The 24,740-nt window shown below is 44.3% G+C and overlaps 1 protein-coding gene across 3 annotated transcripts; it reads left to right on the forward strand.

Annotated features, from left to right (window-relative positions):
* Positions 1 to 898: 898 nt before the first annotated feature.
* Positions 899 to 23,621, forward strand: fam131ab (family with sequence similarity 131 member Ab). Of its 3 annotated transcripts, XM_080890111.1 has the most exons (6): positions 899 to 1,351; positions 5,655 to 5,794; positions 11,500 to 11,593; positions 11,682 to 11,864; positions 17,047 to 17,178; positions 18,877 to 23,621. In XM_080890111.1, exons 3-6 carry the CDS (start codon positions 11,524 to 11,526, stop codon positions 19,533 to 19,535), a joined length of 1,044 nt encoding a protein of 347 aa, XP_080746237.1. In that variant the 5' UTR covers positions 899 to 1,351; positions 5,655 to 5,794; positions 11,500 to 11,523; the 3' UTR covers positions 19,536 to 23,621. The 3 variants fall into 3 exon arrangements, with proteins under 3 accessions (XP_080746237.1, XP_080746238.1, XP_080746236.1); XM_080890112.1 differs by lacking the exon at positions 5,655 to 5,794; XM_080890110.1 differs by lacking the exons at positions 899 to 1,351; positions 5,655 to 5,794 and adding an exon at positions 1,967 to 2,094.
* The last annotated feature ends 1,119 nt before the right edge of the window (positions 23,622 to 24,740 follow it).

Genomic DNA, 24,740 nt, shown 5'->3' on the forward strand with positions numbered 1-24,740 from the left:
CATGATGGAGCTGTTCCTCCATATGAGGTAACAGGCGCAGTGTGGAGGTAGAGCGGCCTCGTGGGTCAGCAGCTCTGGGTCTATGTTTAGAGTCCTGGTGGGCGTTAAGAGAAAATTGGAAGGGAAGATGCTTGAGCGCCAACCTGCTCGCTTGGAGACAGGTTTGGGTCGCTTACAAATAGGTCACAACATGCCTTTCTCCTGCTCTAGTCACTCTCTCTGCCCATGCACGATTCTATAACGGGTAACTGGGATTGAGGATGCACGAGCACAAATGTCAGGCTTTTTTCTTTCTTTGACATCTTGCCTATATTTGGATGCGTGAAGCTGGAGGTCACAGAGAGCCTGCAGCTGGACCACTGCGCGCTGTGCGTATAGGAAAGTGGGTCTGATGTTCGGAAACGTGCCAGACTGTGCGGGAAAGTTGTCCATTTGCTTGCATGCTTTTTTTTTTTTTTTTAAATAGCTACTGTTATTGGACGTTTGCATTGCTACACCAACATGCAGTCTGTGGTCATACAGACCCAACGCGACCTTTCCAACCCCACGACTGTCGGTGGAAAAGTGGGTTTTTGTCGCTCTCGTAACATCACAACCTGCGCCAGGCTTCACACTGTGCGCGTTCCCTATTTAGACCTGATGACATATGCAACACGTTCCAGATTTGCCATCGTGCTTCTTCCACAGACGACGAGACATGAAATCCTCATCTGACACCTTCCTCCTCCTGTGTGCGCGCTGCTAACTCCTCCCTCTCTTCCTCCCTCATGTTGGCTGGCATGTAAGGTGACACCAGCCAATCACGTCTCATTCCGCTTCTACTTCGAAGGCGGAAACTCAGATTTGGCCGTATATAAGCGGCCGAGCGTGGGATTTTTCTATCAATGTGTGTGCCTCCCAAGGTTCGTTCTGTGACGCGCGGGAATCTGTTTTGACAGCGTGGCGTGGCAGTGACCGAGCCGAGAGAACTCGACCCTCACAGCTGCCGGGCTGGGACTGAAACGCATGCCGCTGCCCCCAGACAGAGCGCTGTCCGCCCTCTGTGGTGCTGAACCTCAGGACCCGACCCTGCGACAGGTGACGTAGAGCTCGTCTAAGAGACTCAAGTGATAAAGAAGAAGAAGAAGAAGAAGGAAAAGAAGAAAGCAACAGCAAAGCTGCACAAAGACTTTATGTGTGTGGATTTGAAGCAGGTTAAAAACAGAAGAAAGTGAAAGCAGGGAGAGGAAGTGATGGCCGGACTCCCCCCCGCCCTCGGCGTCGCTGCAGCGGTGTGAGCACAGCAGTGCGCTGCCGCCTCGTACCGGAACCCAGCGGAGCCTCCGAAGGAGGAGAGTCAGAGATAAGTGAGGTACGCTCCGCGACTGTTAGGGGGGAACACATGTAATAGCTTGCGGTTCTACATGAAGCTGCAAATATGGGCTGTATCAGCTCCAAAGCGCCAGTTGGTAAGAAAGATTTTGAATTTGCTTTCATTCAAAAAACAAAGAAAGAGAAAAAGAAAGCACGCTGAATGAAGCCTGCTTATTATTTTTATTTGTTTTTTCTTACGCTTATGTTTTTGCTGCAGCCTCTCGCAGGTACAGAGCGAATTTCCGACCGGTGCGGTGCTTGTATACGCACAGCATGCTGTGCCCGAGTCGCGGAGGCATATAATATTGCTGCTGAGTCATATGCACGCCAGTAAAGGAGCTTCAGTGTGCACACAGAGCGCTTTACATGGCTGGAATTTCAACTCTATCAGAGGTTAATGGCGCGTGTGAGCGCAGGACTGCGTTTCTGTGTGTGTGTGTGTGTGTGTGTGTGTGTGTGTGTGTGTGTGTGTGTGTGTGTGTGTGTGTGTGTGTGTGTGTGTGTGTTTTGGATGGGGGGTGGGGGGCTAGAATCTGCAGCCTAAACATCGCGATGCTACGAGAGTTGCAAGAAGCTTTTGGGTGAGCACGCCAGTCAGAGATAGAGAAGACAAGCAGAGGTGCTCTTGACACCATCGAGGAAGAAACGGCGTTTCTTTTTAATTTAACTTTAATTTCCTCTGATCCAAAGTCTCATCTGGACAAGATGGTTCTGACCGCGCTGAGCCAGTTCAGTTGTAAGGTAGGATGGCTTTTCTTTTCTCTTGAATACATGCGATCGCACACGCCACCTTGAAGAAAAATTCTTGATTTAAAAGGCAGCTTGTTTACTGGAATCAGGGTGATTTTCTTCTTGGTATTAAAGTCAAAATTTCTCTCTAAAGAAAGAAAGGAACTCAGGATCAGTCCATCTTGGGGCACATATGCAGCGGCGGGTCATTTGCTTGTTGCCAAGAAACAAGCTCCCTGTTTCCTCCACATCTATTCTGCTCTCACGCTTGTTTACACCTTTGCCGCAAGTGTCTCCCATCCGCTCGCCTGGCGGCTAAATGCTGCCCAGGGCCCCCCGGTTCTCTGTGCCCCCGACCTCTGATGCCCTCCAGCCCGCCACCACCTTTGTGTATTTATCCAACTGGGTTTCCCACTCTGTAGCCATTAATTTAAATCCGAACCCACCACCTATCCAACCATCGATTCTTGATCGATCTCGATTCTCCACACGTAAACAGACGCGGTGGTTGTTTTTCCTCCTCGTGATTCAGATGTTACAAAAAGCCGTTTAAACCCCGCTTTCTTTCATCTGCTGCACTCAGATGATTAGCAGTGGAAATGGTCACCCCCCCGTCATTTGATGTCCCCTTGTCTACTTGTCGCGGAGTGCGTACTGACATGACATGCCCCCCCCTCTCCGGTCCCATTACCCCTCACACAGGTACGGTGTTCCCGCACATCCAGCAAAGAGTGCAGCTAAGGCAGCAGCCACCTGTTTGCCTCTCACATCTCACATTCACACTGTGGATAAACGTGTGTGACATCACACCGGTCTTGACCTAATTGTGTTGATGGGCTCATAAGTCTGTCAGAGAGCCCGAAGACACCAGAGAGGCGAAGAGAAAGAGAGGGAAAGATGCACGGTCGAGGTCTCTCTTTCTACAGTTTCCACGACAACGGAAAGTACGGTGGAAGAGAGGGAGAGAGAGAAGGAGAAGGAAGGAGACCGAGTGCGAGCAGAGACCTAGGAGCACAATTAACAGATAAATACAAATAAAAGCCGAGACTGCAGCGCTCGTTTGCTGTGACGGGGGAGAGGAGACACTGCTTGAGGCTGCCTTTTAGATAGATCACAGTCAAGGGAAGAAGATTAATTAAGATTAAAAAAGAGCAAATTAGGCCCACGCGGAGGAGAACGGTGAGCCCCCCTCATAAGAAATGCGCCACATGTTTTTAGTCTTATTCTTCACCCTAACCTACACCACCTGTGCTCTTTCCTTTCATTCAGACCCCAGTCCCATCCACCTTACCCGCAGTCATGGCCGTGCTCCAAACGTGAGCTTCTAAAGGCCGAAATGCTCTTAATCTTCCAGTGCCCACTTCACGGAAGCACTGAGAGGACTAGTGCTTCCAGTGGTGGAATGTAACGTGGTACAGTCACGTACAGTGTTAATGTGAGTTACATGTATTTATATGTTAGTCTGTTTACATCATTAATTTAAAGCTTTAGTTACTTTATTATCTGTGGTATTTTAAAACTCTAATAGAAATCTACTGATACCTGAGGCTGTATTGTTAGAGAAAAGGCTGTCTCGCAGTATAAATGTAAGGTAAGAAGTGCGCATGGGCTTTAAGTGGTCCAAAAACTTTAGACCGTAAACGTCCTTATCACCAGTGTCTGTGGATCTGTTTTTTCTTCCATGCATTTCTGATCCACAGCCACGACTTAAACCGCAGCCTTGATCTGACACGCGCGACGTGCCCAATGCAAGCTTGAAAGCAAAACGCATTTGTGAGTGTCTGTGCAATGTCGCTCAAACCAACCGTGCGGGTTTAAAGGCCAGCAAAGCTGATCAACAAACATCTCAGCGTGCGGGGCTCGGTTTCAGGCGCCGAGCGGCTTTCCGGTGATTCGTTGCTGTCATGTGTATGTCAAATGCAAAAGAGTGAGGGTGCACAGCTTTCCACGCAGGCTCAAATGACCGTCTGGAACTCAATTGAAAACTACACAGAACACACGCACGTGCGCATCTTCCACTCCTCTGAACAATACTCGCATCGACTAAAGATGGCCTAGATTCAGCGATACAATACACCCCCACCCTCCTCCCCCCGATCGGGCATCCGATCTCATCACACCCAATTAAACAGCGCATATTGAATTCAGCAGGTGGGCAACATGAGCTCGGGGCGCTAAACTGCTGAAGTCCGGTGACTGATATCGGATTCAATATTTGAGATGGGCGCTGGCGACTAATCGAGCGAGTTGTTCTTTTCACGGGCAGTAACTAGAAACGCCTCCCCTGCAGCGAAGGGTCGGAAAGATGAGCTGGGCACTGACATTTAAAGGCCCGCCTCCTAATCGCGTTTGTGCAGAACTGATTTGGAGAGATTGGAGTGGGCTGGGGGCGTGCACGTGGACGCAGACGCTGAGCGATGCAAAGTTGGGGGGAGCTGTCCTGGTGCTGAAATGTTCCGCAGCGCCGCGTGCACACGAGCACCTTTGGTCCTACATGCCCCCCCCCCCCCCCCCCCCCCATACACACACTCTCTGTCTGTGAGGTCACGGAGAGGGGAAGATGATGGAAAGGTTAAACGCGCCCAATCAAGCGGACAGTCACGTGTCTGCGGGCGGTTCCGTGACGTTTGCAACCAGAAGGTTGCTTGGTGACATTTGCCCTTCACGTAGTCGGAGCCTTGCCTCTGTTTGTTCGTGACGTAGCCGGCTGACGTAAAAAAATATGTTTTAAAAGCGAAACAAAACAAACGAGAAGACACGCTCCTTGGTTCCTGCTTTTTTAGTTTTTAATTTGATCAATTTCATTTTTTATGTTCTCTGCTTCAGTTCATCCGAAAAAGTAGACCCGACTTTATGAAACATCTAACAGGCCCGAGCTGCCGCCAGAACCGTACGTGTGCATGGCATAGCATGGCTTTAAGTGCATGGAAATGTATGCACCGCCCGCCTCTTGTTATCTTACTATAGCCTCAGAATGCGCTGCAATAAAGAAGCCCAACACTTGTATACATTACATAAGGAGGAAAGCACTTACAGTAAATACGCCTTTAAGGCCTCAATTTAAATTTGTACTATTTAACATTCGGGTTTATTGTTATTACTTTTTAAAACTGGTCGTTATTTCAATTTTATTTTATTGTATTTACTGCAGCGTGTTTAGGAATTTGGTAGTTAAAGGGAAATTCGGTGTTTAAATTTTTTTTCCGATAAAACAAACAAAAGCAAAGTTAGTGAGACGCGAACACCACATTACCTTATACGGTCATCACCCCTGAGCGCCCGACCTGTGGTCCCTCTGGAGGCATGACGTTGGCATGGTGACTGAAACTTTGAAACACACAAGGTTAGCTTAAGCCTTAAAACTCCAGTGCACTAAGAAGACAAAAAAAGCACGTTACGAATCATTAATTACACTTTATTGCCACGTTACTGTGGCCTTTGTCATAGTGTCACATTTTTGCTTATTATTTATGTCGCTATTCAACGCTTTACGGAGCAAGAATGCGGCGTGGAGTTGTTTTCTGACATGTTCATTTGATATAATCCTCACGTGGCTCTCTTCCTCCTGACAGTGGCGGTTGACGGTTCGTTGCGCGTGGACTGGAGCGCGGCAAGCTCCCTGTCTGACCTAGCGCTCCTGGGGAGCACGCGGACCTCCTTGGCGCGCAGGCTGATACTGACAGCACCTTTGGGCGCACTGGACTTCAGCGAGGTGCCCTTAATTCTCTCTTTATCATAGAAAAAAAAAGTTTTTTGTGACATAACGACCCCGTGCAGTGTCTTCTGTTGGATAGCTCGGCTAGAGTTCACGTTAGACATTTAAACACAGTTCTGAGTGCTTTCTAATGGGCACTAATGGCGATTCAAATGAAGACAATGTCACATTAAATGTAGTAGCAGCAGGGTGCAGCGCCGTTTAAAGAGACCAGGCCTACTCTACAAAATGGACATGTAGCCTATGTGTTTAATTAGATTCAAAAGCTTTTATCGGCACCTTAATTTCTTTTGGAAAGTGGTTCTGCATTGACAATAATAAGATTATTATAGACCATTTTCACAGGTGTAAGAAACAATGGCTCAAGTCTGCCAGTGAATCATAACAGTGAACTAGTGTGCACAGAAGCAGGATCTCACCCTAATTTGTCCAAATATCCACAGTATTGATACCAGTACTGGCATTGGTATCAGACTGATACTAACAAAGTAGGACTGAAATGGAAAAATATACCTCAGACGTGCACTGTATCTTTTTGTGTTTACTGTCATTTCGCCTATATTACATTTAAACAACCCCAAAGGGCTGTAGAGATGGCACATTACTCTCCAGGTCTCCAAAAATCCAGTTTCAAAATACACTGAAAGCTGAAAGTTGTCTTGTTAATTTATTATTATGGAAAGTAATCACAATCACAGTGATTTAGCGGTCGTTAAAATGTGTTCGGAATTTGCAAATTAATGATGATTCATCTCATAAATAATGTCACACTGTTCCCCCTATATATGCTGCTTTCATAAACTAAAGCTATCAGTATCAGTGTTGCTATCAGCAGTACTGGTCCTGTATTTACTTTGGATGTAGTCATGCAAGATGTAGCGGTGGTATATTTGACATTAAGTATTTCAGTAATCTCCTCTCTTCTCGCGCTGATTTGTTATTTCTGTTCTAACAGGCAGTCATGTTATCTGATGCAGATTGTTAACAGGGTGAAAGGGCAGGCTGCTGCAAAAGTTCACGTGTTATTCTTTTATCTTCTGCCTTAAAAGGCTCACCTCTGGCAGCACAATTGTGGCTGAACACGTATGGTCTGGGCCACGTTTTAAGTAAACTGGTGGATTATAACCTGCAGAAGCAACTATCAGATATGGCTGCATCTCCCCACATGAAGCGGAAAATGATTTCCTCAACCTTTCCTGCTCTGATAATTACCTTATTAATCAAGCCACCCAAGTCTGTAATGTGCATTTCAACCTGGGCTTCTTTTCTCCTTTTTAGCTGTTGCTGATACTAACCAGCTGGTTTTCAACTGATTTTACAAGCCATTCAGGGTAATTAGTGGCTACTTCTTTCAAATTAGGAATTTTAAATGAAATCTCAGTGACGTGCAAGGTCCCTCACTCTGCACACGAGAGCTAGTACACTGAGAGCGCTGTTGCTCCGCATATGCCCAACTGGAGCATCTGCCTGGATGTTCATTCGAATTCCCAAGCCAAGATGAACACATTTGCACATTTTAATCTGTATTTCTGATCTGACAATTGAAAATACAGGTGGACTCACGGCTTGACATGCTCTCTCGCAGAACTAAAAAGCCTTGGGGGATGCCCTTGTGTGGCAGGCATATATTTTAAAAAAAGGAGGTAAGTGGAATTTGGGTGAGTCCAGCGGCTCTCTCTGAGAAGTTTTGCAAATATCATCTTGAATGTGAATCTACTAATCTATGTGACCCCGATGCTTTGACCTATTTAAAAGATTCCTATAAGGAACGAAGAAGGGGTTCAGCTACAGCAAGCTACTTAATGCAACAGCAGTGAGAGTTAGCAGGCTCATAATTGGCTGAGAGATGACAAGAGTGATGATGAATCCACCTTGCCCAGTTTTGTCAGTGGATACCATCTGGGTGTGAATAAGATGTGTCGCATAGAGCCAGCCAGGCACTGATTAGCGGCATCTAAGTGATCCATTACGAAATGCAGCCTCTCGCTCTTCATGGGCAGGCCTGATATTGAACATTGGAGACTGTGAGAGACAGCTTGGCTGGACTGCTGAGCTCAACACATCTATATTACAGAGGAAGTGCTCTAATGCTTCACATTTAACGGACCCTGCTTCAGCATCCTACATTTCTATTTAATGCTACAGCGTCTACTGTAAAAAGAAAGCAGGACGCCAAGTGTGAGAGTCTCTAATCTGGCTGTCGGTTGGTGTTCTGAGTGTGTGACATCATTGGTGAATCACGCACGCAGACACGCCGGGAGGAATTGTTCCACGGTGACTGGTTGCCATAGAAATGTTCCCATTGTGGAAAAGTTAACAGACAGAGAGAGGGTGAGAAAAGAGGAAGACGGTAGAAACGTGGCGTGTCAAAATATTCAGGTTCTTTTCCACAAGTGGAAGCAGAAGCCACAGCGCTCTGTTCCACTAACAGCTCTGAGGGCTTGAATTCTCAACTTTTTTTTGTCATGTATGGGTGGCAGAAGAAGGGGTTGACATTTGGTAAACAAGAACAGGGTAATTGACTCAGTTGGCCAGTACAATGGTACAAGTTAGATTTCTGCTGTGACGTGACCTCAATTAGCCCATAAAACAGAAGCTATGGCTGTAAAATGCTTCTCTGCCAGGCTTATTGGAAAACCTGGGGCATTGTTTTATGTTATTCTGTGGCTGTGTCACTGCAGACCAGTGAAACAGGTAAGCCTAATAATCCACTTTAGGTTCTTAATCACAGGTACAATAGCAAATGCAGCACATTCCAGTGTTTCCCCACAGATTTAGATTCTATTTGTGGTGAATAAACAATACCATTTGTAAGGCTCTCCTCTGCAAAAAATTGAATTCCCAAGTATTTTGTGACAGATAATGGGTTCAATTCCACCATCTTGTACTGCAGCTGTCAGCGGTAGCCCTAGTTCTGCCCTGTGAACCACTTTTAGACCTGCTGCAGGTTCTGGTAAGAGTGGTCCTCCAGCTCTCAGCACAGGCAAAGAAGAACTCCTTTCACAAACTGCAGTCCAAGATGGTGGAGTTGGAATCCCAGATCCTGACGGAGGAGCTGAAAGATATCCAGGGCCACCGCAATAACAAGCCCAGCAGGACAAGAAGAGCTGGTTTAACAGCAACAGAACTTTCAAAATAAGAGCACAGGATTCTCCACTGGTAAATCAGACAATCACAGATGGCACCATTATTTCAAATAGATTGAAAAAAATTGTGTTAGCAAATGTACTTTGGTGGCAGTTATTCGATATATGTATGGCAACGGCTACTTTTTTTTTTTAATGGAGTGACCATCTTTGTAAAAAATTTAATAAGAAAAAACTAAATAAAAACAAAGGAATCAAACCTCACAGTATGCTTTTATCTCAGTGTGCAGGCTTTCAGGTGATGCAGTTAAAGAGGCACTGATAATGCAAGTTGCTCTGATGAGTCCGCTGCATTTTTCTCTGTGCTGTCTCCAGGCCACGGCTCACACAGACAGCACTTAACCAATGATTTAAAAGCCAAAGGTGAACCTGAGCAGCCTCTTTGCTGCTGGCAATCAGTAGACCATGAGGTTTTATGGATTCTGATGTGATGTGTGTACGTGCGTATTTGCACTGTTGTTCTTACAGTAGCCAGTACACTGACCTGCAGACATGAAACTTTAAAATGAAGGATTTTGACATTAAAACTCAGTCAGTTGTATTTAAAATATCTGAGGTATATAAATGTGTGCTACGTTGCACTGAATAAAGATTCTGCACAGCAGTCTTGAGCACCCTGTCTGCTCTGAGTACGGTTCATGTCTTCGTGTTCACTCTGCTGTTCAGTGGGGCAGTGGGAGAGCAGGGAGGGAGAGAGTCGGTGGAGGAGCAGAGTCGGCAGTCAGCATGATCATGCTCAAGCAGAGAGCTTGTACCCATGTTTTTCAAAAGCATGTGTTCTTTATCAGAATAAGAAAAAGCGCATCGTGTTGGGGTAGTGATATCCCCCTGAAATCATCATGGAATATTCCACTGAAAAAAAACAAGCTGTGAAATGAAGTTTAGATTCATGAGGCAGGGTTAGACATGAGTTCTTGAGATGGATTTTCTCCAATGATTTATAAAATCCTCCCATGTTAGACTTTCTCAGAGCAGCTGTTTGAAAGCAAATAAGATATTTAGCTGTGGGTCGTTTCTGATTTCCAATTTAAGCCCAACATCATATGTTATTCTAGAGCTCCTTGACGCCATGTATCACGTCTCCTCCGGATTATCCTCCCTCCGATCTGTGAGCAGCTCTGCAACACAGGAGGATTAGCACGTCTTGAGTGTGGGATCCCCTCTGCCGTGACAGCGCCCCTCTGACAGATAGTTTTGTTGTTCATTTATTCAGACTGCTGTTTTGTTGCGGTTAAGTGGACTTGACACGACAAGGTCAGGGTGAAGCTCCTGTGTTGAGCTAACTTCATCACCAGTGTTCGTTGCACATCAGATGCACCCTGCATAGACTGGTGACTCACTGCAACAAGGAAGGGAAATATGGCTTTCATAGTAGGTCAAGTAGTCCAGTGCTGTTCCTTTAGATGATTGAAACTAGAGCATCAGACAGCTCCATTGTGAGTCACAGTGGGATTGGAGACAACCTGTACCTGTTGAGATCCTCTTCAGCCTTTTACAAAAGAAATCATCAAATTGCTCAGTCAGCCAAGTGTGTTGACCCATATCAAGTAACAACGTGGGAGCATTAGCTCAGCACGCAGCCCTTGCTGCTGACGTGCTCCCACGTGAGTACAGGTCGTGCTGTAAAAAGTTAGCAGACAAAGGAACTTGTCAACACCCGATACTCCCTCTGTGGTTTGAGTTTACAGAGCAGACAGATTTGACTGAGGACGGGGTGGAGGGAGGAAGGGGACCATCCTTTTGTCTTCAGTCTGGTTCTCTTAATTCTCTATGGGGAAATTACCTGTCTACACACACACACACACACACACACACACACACACACACACACACACACACACACACACACACACACACACACATTTAAACAGACAGAATTTTAACTATGTCAAAAAAAATAAAAATCTACCTGACAGAGTTGATGCCACTGGAGGGATTCACTTGGGTAACAGCTGTTTGGAGATAATCTGTAAATAAATATGAGTGAAACACATAGAAATGCTCCATTTCCTCAACCATCTCCGTTCTTGCAGCCGCATAGCTAAATCCTCCATTGTAGAAGCATCTTCTCAGTTACCTGAACTATTAGTTTGCTAATTAGCCAGCAGGCAAAACCACTAAAGCTAACGTGAGTGCGACCAAGCATCAAGTATTTTTCTGCAACTTCTGTTTCATCCCTTCAACAAACACTATGCTCATCCAGAGTGCTTAAATAGGACATTTAACTTGCTATTGCGTGCTACATAAGTCGGTTAAACATAAGCACAGTCCAGCTTTGGAGTAACTGCTGTACATTATTGATGGTGTGCAGCGTGCAACTCATTAAAACACAGATTAAAGTGTGTAAAGAGAAAATTCTTCAGTTCACAAAGGCTTGTAGTAGTACTCTGTACTCTGAATCCAGGAGTTCCTTCTCTATCAAAAGGCAGCACTGTGTTTTCTCCTGTGACTCATAGCAGGATGTATTCAGAGCTGGCTCACATTCACGCTGAGCTACTGTATGAGTTTTCACTCACTCTTATTTTTTTTCTTTTCTTTTCTTTTCTGCCGTTTCAGGTGAATGTTGACGACACCATTGAAATGTTACCAAAATCAAGAAGAGCTCTCACTATTCAAGAGATTGCTGCGTTAGCACGATCCTCCCTGCATGGTGAGTGCTGCATGATATCGTACATGGTGAAAACACCTGATCGTTGCGAGGTCATGTTGCAGTCTAATCCTTGATATTTGGCATATAGGTATTTCCCAGGTGGTCAAGGACCATGTGACGAAGCCTACAGCCATGGCACAGGGCAGAGTAGCCCATCTAATAGAGTGGAAAGGCTGGTGCAAGCCTATAGACACTACAGCGGCCCTGGAATCAGACTTCAACTCCTATTCTGACCTCACTGAAGGAGAGCAGGAGGCACGCTTTGCTGCTGGTAAGATTTTGTGTTTCTTATAATGTATTATAAAAAGTTATAGAGAGTGTTTTTTACATAGGCACTGGTAACAAACTGAAACAATGACTTAAGGCAAGAGGGCATATGAAAACGTCATGATGAAGCATTAGTTACACAAGAAACCATAATAAGAGTAAATGTAGGCTAATTTAACAGCAAACTCATGATGACTATATTTACGGCATATCAGTTTTGCATGCTCATGAACTTCAATAAATCACTGCAGGTACAATTTAGCATTAAACAAGACCTGTTCACAGAAACATCAACCCCAATCAGCTGATGGCTGGTTAGTACTCAGATGTCACAGCTATTTAAGCTGCTTCAGCCTACATCCTGTGCAAGCGCTTTTGCAACCCACCTCCACCCCAGCACTTCCATCTAATGCTGTGTCAAACACAACATCGTCACTGTTAGTGTGATCAGGTAAACACGGGGAAAGGCAGGGATAGCTCAGTAGGTAAAGTGGTCGCCCCATGATCGGAAGGTCGGCGGTTCGAATCCACTTAACGGCTACCCTGAGGTACCCCTGAGCAAGGTACCGTCCCTACACACTGCTCCCCGGGCGCCTGCTTAGTGGGCTGCCCACTGCTTCACTGAGTGAATGGGTCAAATGCAGAGAAAAACAAGTAATTTCCCCATGGGGATCAATAAAGTATCCATTATTATTATTATTATTATTAATCTCTTGCCTGAGTTACGTACGTTAATAATATCATTGCGGCACCAATTGCTGATTGCAACACGTGAAAGAAGAGTGGTTTGTGGCTGGATCTCAAACAGGATTAAATCAGCCACACTGTACAGTGGATGTGAGCGGATTGATCTGAAAAACAATAGTATTGATACCAACACAGGTATTGGTGTCAGATCACGACTAGCACGTTAGTATTAATACTTTGCTTCTGTCCTCCAAGTGCAATTTGTAGTTCACTGAAATTGCGTTAAACTGTCACATCTATTTTATTTTATAGCCTATTGCACATTTAAACAACAGACGTTGACCCAATGTAAACATTCAAGGTCTCCAAAAAAACTAATTTTCAAAATGCATGATAAAATGACAGGTGTACTTTGTTGTGTACTAATCACAGTAATTGCAGTAAATCACAGTGATTTAGTGGTCATTAAAATGTGTTTAAAATGTGCAAATTAGTGAAGCTTGAGCTCATAAATACTGACACATTGCTCTCCGCTATATAAGCTGCCTTTATAGGTTAAAAGTATCTGTATCTGTATTGGTATTGTCAATGCTGCTCCCATATTTACTTGGTATCAGATGAACAACAAAGAGCTGCAGTACTGCACAGCACTGCTGTATAATGAGACGGGCAATGTGGCGATAAATTCCCTGACTTCCAAAAGTTGAATCAAAACACAAGAGCTTACAGTTTTGTGCACTTTAGCTGTTTGTAATGCAGAGTGAGTTTAGCCTGAGCTGAGATAACTCTAATGACATAACTGCGGTTAAGATGTTATTTTCCTTATGTCGAGTAGGTAAGTAGAGCTTTCCTGGAACAGCCTGATTGTTTTTCCACAGCCAGTCACACCTGCCTTCCTAATTTGAATATTGAGATGTAATCACAAAGCAGGCAAAACTGAGACAACAAGAACACTCATTAATACCAGGTGTAAATACAAGGAGGCTCAAATGTCATTGGTCAGGTAAGATATCCAGACACTGATCACATGTTAGCATTTGTTGTCTTTAACTCTCCTCCTCCTCTCATGTTCCTCTGAGAGAGAGCGCACTCACCACAGCTCATCTGTCTCCTCTTTCTTTCCCTGACTCACTTCATCTTTGCCTACTCTTTCACTCACTCTTGTCCCCTGTATTTATTCTCTTATCCTATTTGCTGTCCGTTCTTTAAATGTTTCTCCCCCTGACCTCTGTTTCTCTTACCTCTTTTCCATCTTTTTCACCCTGCCCCTCCTGCCCACTCTCCCTCTATTCTTTTGCTCGCTCCCTGCAATGCAGACTCTCAAGGTTAATTTGCACAGTAAGGTTTTGCTCCCGGCTAGTGGCACCGTAACAGAGCGGTTTTCTTCTGTGCCTCCTCTGTTCTGCCTTCTTTTTTTCTGTCCTCTTTAACTGTTTACTCATCCGTCTTGTCTTTGTGATCTCATGGTCTTGTGTACGTGTATTGATGAGGTACCTAAAAGCATTATATCCATACATAAGATCAACACACTATCAGGACTAAACCTGTACTCTTTGTATATTGTACTATTTATATAGTTCAAACAGTACTATATTTGTATAGTATTAGTTGATCCTGGCCAGCTAACTGTAATACATACCAGAGAGTGTTTTTTTTGCTTTGTTTTAAACGGTAGATAACAGCATGTAAACATAAAAGCTTCAAATCATTTCATTCATTTCTTTGTTTCTGTATTACAGTTGGAAGCAGTGGGGGTAGTTGTTGGAGAGATATTACTACACATTGTACTCCTCTTCATCTCAGGGAGCCGCCACTTGTGCTGACTCTCTTTATTTGTTTATCAAGTTTCACCTTGTAGTCTGTTATGGTGCTACTGTGGGTGACTGGAGACACTGTGTGAATGTCAGCAAGTGTGTTAATGCATTAAGCAGGCATGTGCGAATGTGTTAAGTGAGCATTTGGTGGGCTTAGTGCGTATTTGAACTAGTTACTCTAGAACACACTGGTGTTTGTGAATATACTTCTGTGTATGTGTGTAGGAGGCGTGCTGAGAATTGAAAGAGCTGCTGGGGTTGTCCTTTCGATAGACTGACTTCTGCCAGCATGCTCAGACACACACACACGCACACAGTCATGAATTCTTTGCAGGTAATCCTGCAGAGTATCTCCATACTCACACGTGCCTAGAATATGGTAAATGGTAAATGGCCTGTATTTATATAGCGCCTTACTAGTCCCTAAGGACCCCAAAGCGCTTTACATATCCAGTCATCCACCCATTCACACACACATTCACACACTGGTGATGGCAAGCTACATTGTAGCCACAGCCACCCTGGGGAGCACTGACAGAGGCGAGGCTGCCGGACACTGGCGCCACCGGGCCCTCTGACCACCATCAGTAGGCAACGGGTGAAGTGTCTTGCCCAAGGACACAACGACCGAGACTATCCAAGCCGGGGCTCGAACCGGCAACCTTCCGATTACAAGGTGAACTCCCAACTCTTGAGCCACGATCGCCCCATATAATATCATTGAAGAATGTGGCAAACTATGTATGTGTTCATTACAGTGAGTCCAGACCAGTTTCTGTTGCCAGCACTGTAGCTGCATGGCCAGATTTATATTACGCCAACGAGGTGAAGTTACATTATGAAAGGTTATGCTATGTCAGGTTACGCTATACTATACTATGTACGCTATGCTCTATGCTATTATTCTTTGTTATGCTATATTCCGTTATGTTATGCTTTATCACGCTACACATTGCACGTTATGCTATGCTATGCTACGCTATACTATGTTATTTTACACTATGCTATTGTTCCTTGTTACGTTATGTTACTCTGTGCTACGTTACCCAGTGCTATGCTACGTTGTGCTATTGTTCCTTGTTACGTTATGTTACTCTGTGCTACGTTACCCAGTGCTATGCTACGTTGTGCTATTGTTCCTTGTTACGTTATGTTACTCTGTGCTACGTTACCCTGTGCTATGCTACGTTGTAAAGTGCTTCACCTATTGTAATGCTACCCTGTGGTACCCTCCATTACACTATTTTGCTACAAATGAATGTAAATTGTAGTTTTTAAACTACATTTAATAATTAATAATTTGTTTTACTTTCCTGTTGTCAATTTACTTTAGCATCTTGAATTATATTCAGATTTTCAAAAGACAAATTATAATTAATTAGATAATTAATAATAAATGTAATTATAACATTTAATAATTCTCATTATGAATAAATAATGAATAATATTTTATATAATTTTGTACTCATTTTCTTTAACTTATTTATAGTTTGTTTTCTTATAGTTCATTTTACTTTATATTTTTGTTTTTAGTTAAACACATATAAGGTATTTTTTACCTTATAGATATTTTGTGAAATACTATTTTTATTGATCTGAACTAAATGTTTACTTTTCTTATTAAAGTTCTTTTATTATTGTAGCTTGTATTTAATGCTTGCTTAAAGGAATTATAAAAAGACTTTGAAAGGACAAGTAAAGAGCAGCCCACACTATTTCTATTGCTGGTACATGTGCCAGTGTTTGTGAGGACGCTCAGGGCCAAGTTACAGTGAAAGATGAATGAGATCATCGATCTTTCTCTGTGGGAGACAATGCACGAATACTGAGCATTGAGCAGGGAGAAAGAGAGTCAGAGAGACATGAGGTGATGGAGACGAAGGAGACAGAAATTCTAATAAGAAGAGAGGGGCAGGTATGCACTATGAAAGACAATCGAACAGTAGTCATGAGCAGGCGAGTGGATAGAGTGTTTTATCAAGAAAGACATTTGTAAGAAAGGTATGATGAGAGTGGGCAGAGACATGATGAGGAAAACAGAGAAAGGGCTTTCTGATTGGTCAGCTTCTGATGATGATAACTGGTGACTGGTCACTTGGTTCTTATAGCTTACTGGTTCTGGCACTTGCTGAGTCACATCAACAACAAACTCAAACACACACACACACACACACACACACACACATGTACAGCCGTCTGCCATCATGAGTATGCATTAAATGCATCATGACATGCGTGTCATATTTTCTAATTTTATAAAGAAATGATATCATTGTCATTTCAATAAAAATGTCAGTGCTGATCAATAATGGATCTTTCCTGCTATTATGAGAGGCAAACACATTTAGCCAGTGCTAGACTCTCATCTTTGTGCTTCTTCCAACTCACTGTCTCCTCGGCACTGGAATGAATGCAACCTGCATAACAACACTGTCACACACTCTGTGACATCTGTTTGAAGTACACGAGCTAAATGGCTGCCGAACAGCATTTACTGCAAAAGGAGAACAGTCTGTGTCCCTTCTTATTCTGCGCCGTGTGCTTTGTTGCTCGGTCAGACCTGCCAATTAAAATCAGCTACATGACGTGGAGGCTCACTGCCTTGCTGCTCCTTCTTGTTACTATGCCAATCATGTCATAGCTTGTGTGCATGTGTAGCTCATGCGTGTCCGTGTGTGTTTGCAGGTGTGGCGGAGCAGTTTGCCATTGCAGAGGCTAAGCTGAGGGCCTGGTCCTCCGTGGATGGCGACGAGTCCAATGATGACTCATATGATGAAGACTACCTGCCTGCGAATGAGCCCACCACACAGAGCACAGGTAAGCACCCACACAGACACTAAATCACTAAATCACATTTACTTCCTTCATATTGTGCCCTTCCTCCCTAATACCCTGTTACACACCCTCTTCCTCACTCCCCCCCTTCATTGTCTCTGTGTCTTTCATTGTCCCAGTGCCCTAATTTTCATCCTCTCCAGACATTTTTTTTGGTTCCTTGGTGCAATTTGATATCCCTCCTGCATGTTTAATATCATTTCCTTTGCAGCAGAGACAGTGTCTGTGTGAGGATGGTGTGTGAGCAGATTATAAATACACAGAGTGCATCTGACCAAGGCAGTGTGTACGTGCATGCTCGTGTTCACCACAGCTTTCATCTTGATTACACGGAACCACCAATAACCCGTACTGCAGCTAATAAGGTTCACCTCATTCTTGCATCTATGTCTTCATATGATCATCAATGTTTTCTTACCCCGGGGCAAAGACCATTCAGTGAAGACAGCTCCACATGTGCAAACCTGTTTGTGATATTAATCAGCTCTACATGAAATGTGATCTGAGTTTGTGACACTGTGAAACCGACTTCTTCATTTTACTGTTGCATAGATCCCGACCTCCGCTGCTTCCACAGTGATTCCACTCAAATCACATTTTGTCATCCTTATAATGCCATGTTCGTATTTCTACTAAAAATATTTGCAGGACATTGCATGGCTTTATTTAAAGAGTAACTTTTTAACATTTTTAAACTCTGTGCATTGAGTAGCTTCTAACATGAGAATGCTGGTGTTTTAACTTCCTGTGTCTTTTTAGCAGTAAACTCTGAAACATGAGTTTGTTTAAAAGGCACTCTATGGAGATAAATACATGTTCAGTAAAATGCATGTGTGTTTCGTAACACTTTATAAAAAAAACAATAATTAATAGAGAGTAAATTCATAGTTAATTAAACTTCATTTCATTATTTTTCTACTCTGAGATTATAGTAAAGCTTACTGTGATTGTCATTGAAAAGTTGCAGTGCTTAAATGTATCAAATTATAAACTGTTTTTTGGTTGTCTAATACAAAACTGTAACTTGTGTTTTTGAAAGTACTTAAGTTGGCAGGGAGCGTGGCATTTAGAATAAATGACAAGAAAATAAACCTCGGGGCAGCAGTTTATATCCCATTATACCCAGTGCTTAGTTTTAACATTTTAATTTTATTTATGCATTTATTTGTTACTTTTGTTGCAGTTTATTTAGTTGAAGTGGGCGGATTGAGCCAAATATTGATAGTATCGTTACTAAAGCTGCTACTGGTATTGGATCGATATTAGCACAAACAGATCAATACTTTACTTCTATCCTCTAGTTTCAGTATATAATATAATATAATATAATATAATATAATATAATCATATTATTTATTACATACCCTGAGGACGTAACACCACCGTTATTGCCATTTTAGTGTGTACTCTCAATCTAGAGTTAATGGTATGTCATCATGATATTTTAAAACAAAGAAACACAAAAAATTAAGACACAAATAAAAATTAATGACAAAATGACAAAACTACAATAGCTCCAGAGTGCCTCTAGTGGTAAACGTCTCCATAGGGTTCCTTTAAATGAGGAAAAAAATTGATTTGATTCTGCAGTCAGTCACAAAAACCAACTGAAAATGTTATCTTATCGCTGTTCTTCTTCCTTCAGGACTTCATGCTTACAGTCTGTGTCATTCCCTCTAGATGTGCCATCTTATCCTCCCTACTTGAAGGACCTGATCCACAGTCAGCTTTGCCAACACCTCGGCTTCCGAAGCCCCTGTTGCGAGAGTCGAGGTGGAGGTGTAGAGGGAGGTGGCAGTGGAGAGCCCTCCCCTACGGCAGGCTCTCCTGACACCCTGTGCTCCAGCCTCTGCAGCCTGGATGAGCAGCACCCGCTGCTGCGCGACCTGGGAGGCCACCGCGGCACCCACTCCCACAGCAACGCCGCAGAGCTTGCTGCAAAGATCCTGTCAGCGCTGCATGGACGGGAGGAGCTGCTCCTTGCCCGACTTCAGAGGGTGGGGCAGAGCGGGCCTGGCGGGGGAGACTGTGGCTTCCAAAGCCTGGGAGTGGTAGGGCGGGGCATCAGGCCCTGTGGGGGTCAGGACTCGCCTTGCTACTCAGTGTCTTATTCTGACACGTACCTGTCACCAGGTGAGGATGATGACACCCCCTGCAAGGACTATGACAGCACCGTGTGCCAGGTGGAGGCGGAGCGCAACAGGGTGGAATACCCGCCCGACTACGACCCTCGCAGGAGGGTGTCCGACGTGGCCTCCTCTGGTGTCGTTTCTCTGGATGAGGAGGACGAAGAGGAGGAGGAGGAAGAAGAGAGGGCAGGAGAGCCAAACAACCAGTGACTCCTCTCTTCTCGCCTCAGTGTTGAATCCCTCCACACCCTCTGAAAGACTCCCTCGCCCCCTTCATGGCATCTGAAAAATGTCACCCTCTGAGCATGTTGGGTTTTTTTCTGTCCTTGGACCGATTAAATCATCCGTCTTTGCCTTACTTGCAGCATTTCCTCATAACTGCTTTGTCCTCATCCCACGTCTCCCGTCAGTTTTCCTTTGAAGGCGTCCAAACAATCCTTTTTCTTATCAATGTGAAAGCGGCGAGTGTGCTGGACTTGCTGAAGCAGCCCAGCGACCGACTCGTGGGTATGACGCTCACAGTTTTCGGCTCTGTTCTGTACCTGTGAAGCAAACAGACGCCGCTCCGAGGCACACAGAATGACTGAGAGTCCAAAACTCTGACTTACTATTTGCATGTTTTTTGCAAGTGCTGAAATCATTGGGCTGACCCGGTCTTGAGCACGATTTGTAATCTCAGCTGTTCTGTATAACCCCCCTCCCTCCCTGCCCATCTCCCCCCTCCCACCTCAGCGTCTCCCACAGGAGGGCAGGTTGACATTGCATCCTGGGACCTGCCCTTCCTCCCTCCCCCCAAACCCCCCTCCTTTGCAAGAGACTAAATAGCATCCTTTTTGGGCATGGCTTGCTGAGTATGCCAAACTATTTATCCCTGTCACTACCAATTATGAGCAAATGCTGGGAATGTCTTCAAAGTGACAGGACATAGTATGTATTTTAAAATAACAAAGTTAAAAAAAACTAACAAACAAACAAATTTGTCACAGATGATATGACAGAAATGATATGTTTTTATTGTACTAGTTTTCTATCACTCAGACAGTCGTTGTTCATATTATTCCAAACGTCATTATGATGGGCATCCGCCATAATGATCAGCTTTGGCTTCTGGATATTTTGAGTGATTCTGTGGATTCCTGCAGGGAAAACACAAGAATTTTGGCAGTCCTGAAGTGGCTGTGGGTGTTCAGCAGGAAGCCACGCAGTCTTAAACAGACAGATATGTTTTTTTGTTTTTTCCTCTGTGAAGCGATAAGTTGCATTGGAGATTTTTCTATATTTTTGTATGCGTTGTCTTGCTTTGATCTCTTCGCCTATGCGGCGTGCCAGTGTATGTGGTTTTTGCACGAAGCTAACGTGGCTGTAGATTTCTCCTTTTCTTTGTTATCACTGTGTGATATAGTCTACTGGGAAACAAACAAACAAAAAAAACATTCAAATGTGAACAAAAAAAAATTATTTCAAAAGAGGATACTGTGATACAGTTTGTTATCGCCATTTGTCATGATCCTCGTGAAGAGCTTGTTTTTTTCCCTCCCTTCCTCCTTTTTTTCTTTCCAAAAACGCTCTTCGCTCTCTTCTCTCATGCTGACTCTCGGAAAGCTTTGCCTTTTATTCTCGACTTTCTCTTCTTTTTCTACGATGCTTGGCAAAAGGGCATGTTTATGTGACACGTTGCAGAATCTCCTGTCTCCATTGTGACGTCAGGAGTCCTGTTGAGGTTCTCCCAGAGGGACTGTCATTCATACAACTCAGGAAATCCCATCGGACCAGAGCATCGATGCATCCCGCCCCCGCTCGCATCACACCGCTCAGCTCTCATCCTCCGCCTGCTCGTGTGTGTGTGTGCTTTGTATGTGAGAAAAAGCCCGGTGCGCATACTCATTTTCTACAAATAATTAAAGCACAGAATCAGTCCCCACATCCCTTAATTTATTTTGTTCGACTGTTTAGAAAAGCCTCACTGTGCTACTCTGTAAGTTTTTGCACAGGTGTGTGGGTGTGTTATTGTGTGTATGTGTGTCTGTATTGTAAGATGTCAGCAAGCACTTTAAGCTTGCACCGTATATTCATTCCAAAATCCCTTCAATGCAGCAATTCCCTTTAAAACAGTGTCTGGTGTAGCTGGGAGCTGGACAGAGGTTTGACTTCTACCAGTTTGGGAGATTAAAAAAAACAAAAGGTGCATAAAATGAAAAAAAATTAAGCAAAAAGTGGCGATAAAGCTAAATCGTCTGAATTCTGATCAAAACTATGTGAATATGAGGAGGAGCATTTGAAAAGATTGTGACAACTCAGGGGGAACCATTGAAGCTGTGCCTTTCATTTGACCTCCCATGTTTCATCATCATCGCCATAATCAAATCTACGATGTCACTCAGGCCGTAGCTTGGCCTCCTTCCCCCCTTTGCTAAAAAAACAAACAAACAATAGGCGTGAGAGCAGAGTAAAAATCCTGAGTTGGAGTCGGACGGCGAGAGCAAAGATCCTGTTGCGTCTCCTCTGTGTCCGCCTGCTGTAGCTGGAGGTTACAGCCGGCCCATTTGCGTCATTGTCCTTTTGGTTGACATTAAAAGCTGGGCGATGCTGGCAAAGCGAGGTTGTGCTTTTGTCTGGGTGTCATGACGCGAGTGTGCCATTGTCCACGCCCCACCCTGAAACCCCCTCCTTTTTTCCTCTATTTATCTTCTCACTTTGTCCACCACTGTGTTTGTGTGTCTCTGAGCGTCCTCACCTTCCATCTGTGTGTGGCTGTGTGTGTGTGAGACTGAAGGTGATGCATTTTTCATTCACCCAGCTGTCTTATTCTGTCTCACACAGATCCACACAAGTGTGTTTTATTATTAGAGACTTCAGCCATTAACCTTTTCCTGTGTAGAAGTGGCATTTTTCTGGATTTCTTCATCTTTTCTGTCCTCCTGGGAGTGTTTTGTCCATATAAAAAGTAAAAAATAGCAGATTTCCCACTGACACGCACACAGACAGCCTGATGAATGTGTCCCGTTTCCATCCTGCTGTAGCCGTCCTGTCATTTCCTGTCTCCTCTTCTCCCACCTTTCTTTTGTCCCTTCCCCCCCCTCCCCATTCTCTCTCTCGCCCTCCATCCATCCCCACAGGGGTCTCATTACGTAACTAAGAGGACATCTGAGTGCCACCTTTGCCGACAGGCAATTAGCTAGCGATTATAAAACCGCCTGGTGATCGGGAGATGCGTGTCTCTCCTGTCTATCGTTTTCCCCTTCACTCTGTCGTTACCCTCCCCCCACTGCCTCTCCTCACCACCACCACCACCCGTTTTCTAAGTGACATCTTTCGAGGTTGGCTGTCCCAGAAAACTCCTCACAGTTTTTTTACTTCCACGGTCTCTGTTTTGAAGTGAACAATATTTTGTAGGCTACTAACAAAAGACCACCCTGCTGTCTCTGAGTCTGACAGATGTCTTTGCAATGAAACATATTCCTTTGTGTGTGTGTGTGTGTGTCTCTGGGCAGTGTGTTTTCGTTTGTTGCTTCAGGCAAGCACTGACATTGGATACTTATTAGAGAGAGGTGTTCCAGATTCTGTGTGTACGTGTGTGATAGTGACGGGAGAACCCAGCGCTATAAAAAGACATCAAAACATCTGTTGGACAGTATCAACGCAGGGGAGGGGGGTGGGGGGGGTGTATGAATATTCAGTTGGCGTTGGTGCCCCTGTCCCCTTATAACCTACTTACCATTTTAGAGCAAAGCTGAAGGGCCTGGGGACGGATCTCTTTCTCTCCGCGCCACAGCCCCACCCGCCTGTGGATATCAGGACGAGAGCTGCAAACACAAGACAGACAGAGAGCGTGAAAAGTGCTGCAGGAACACGGAGAGTGGAATCTTCCCAGGCAGAGATGGTCTATGTTTAACCCACATTAGCCACTGCTGTTTTAATTAAAATGTTCCACAAATCCTCGGGGGTGGGCGTTTGGGTGCACATGGCGATGCGTGCACTCTGAAATGAGAGGAGGCTTGTGTGAGTTCAGAGAGCAAAGCCATATAACAGAGAGAGGCATCGCAGCACTATGGGCTAACAGGGTACGAGGAAATGACTGTAAATGAATGTATTGTCCCATCCACATCCTACCTGGGATGCATGTACCACCACCCACATCCACCCACATCTAACACTCAAACCCAACCTCTCCTCCTGAACTGAAATCATCTCTCTCTCTCTCTTTTTTCCTCCCTCTTCTTTTTAATACTTTCTTCCTGTTTTGGCTGAATGTAATTATTTGAATATTACCACATTGGATTTGAAAAAAAACAAAAAAACAACAACTTTGTTTGCTGCATCTGATATTATTTCAACTTAATAAAAATATTGTTATTGCTATTTACAAAAAAAAGTGTGTTCTTTTTTAATCGCATGGTGATGCAATGTTCTCCAAGGATTTCATACAGTGTTTAACTATTACTTTACATCCTCTGTCAGCATCATTTAGTCCTGGATGCTCACTTTGGACACACAACATAAACCCTGTTGCAATTAGCTCCCTGACGTGATGACATAATTATGAAGTCATTAGCAGGGCAGAGGACGCTCGTTGGAGACAAACTGCACAGAATCGAGCTGGTTCCAGTGGTCCTGCAGTAGTATGCATTTCATTTTTCCATGACATCACAGCCCCCCAGGGAGCCAGCTAATGCATTTGGTGGTTCAGGAAAGAGTGGAGAGGATGGAGTTCACACTCAGTGTTACGTCCCCACATGAAAACTAGGCAAAGAGGGTGGGGGACAGTAACAGTTGGATCCAGGTTGAAATGAAAAGAACGCCAGGCAGAGGTATTTAACACAAAATATATCTTTATTATAATCAGTTAACTCAATATTCATATAAACAGCACCAACAAAAAGAGACAGCAACGCTGCTTTAATGATAAATCAGACAGGCCAACCCAAAGAGACGGCGACCACGTCAACAAAGAAAACTATAAGGCTTCAACAGAAAAAGACAGCAACGCTGCTATTAGCAATAACTAGGCAGGCCAAACAAAATAATGGAGGCCACCGACACTTAAGGAAGACTACTGCTCAGTTAAGAGCTACTCACAAAGAGCCACACACGGTGGGGCTGGTCACACACAGCAGGCCTTTTCCACACCTAGACCAGTCTCACACACTGCCCAGCACAGAGGAAAACCACCAGAAGCCTCTCCCACACCCACACTGCTCTCCTCCAGCTTATAGATATCACCTCTGAGGGTAATTGGTGGTAAACGAGGGCAGATGAGCAGCAGGTGTGTCCTAAGGGAGAAGGCAGGGGCAGGGAGAGGAGGAGGCGGAGAAAAAAACCACACCCACACAAGGGCAGTTTCAGGAGGCCCAGCTAGGGCCGTAACACTCAGACAAATGTAAATCACCATTAAGTTATGGGTCGCTGAACCCCAGT

This window comes from Rhamphochromis sp. 'chilingali' (genome assembly GCF_963969265.1).
Source record: "Rhamphochromis sp. 'chilingali' genome assembly, chromosome: 8".
Classification (NCBI taxonomy): domain Eukaryota; kingdom Metazoa; phylum Chordata; class Actinopteri; order Cichliformes; family Cichlidae; genus Rhamphochromis; species Rhamphochromis sp. 'chilingali'.

Bases quoted from the DNA above. Each gene is read 5' to 3' on its own strand.
- fam131ab (XM_080890110.1), top strand. From the start codon at position 2,059: ATGGTTCTGACCGCGCTGAGCCAGTTCAGTTGTAAG. The intron at 2,095-11,499 runs GTAGGATGGCTT...CTGCCGTTTCAG, and splicing joins TGAGCCAGTTCAGTTGTAAG to GTGAATGTTGACGACACCAT. The intron at 11,594-11,681 runs GTGAGTGCTGCA...TTTGGCATATAG, and splicing joins AGCACGATCCTCCCTGCATG to GTATTTCCCAGGTGGTCAAG.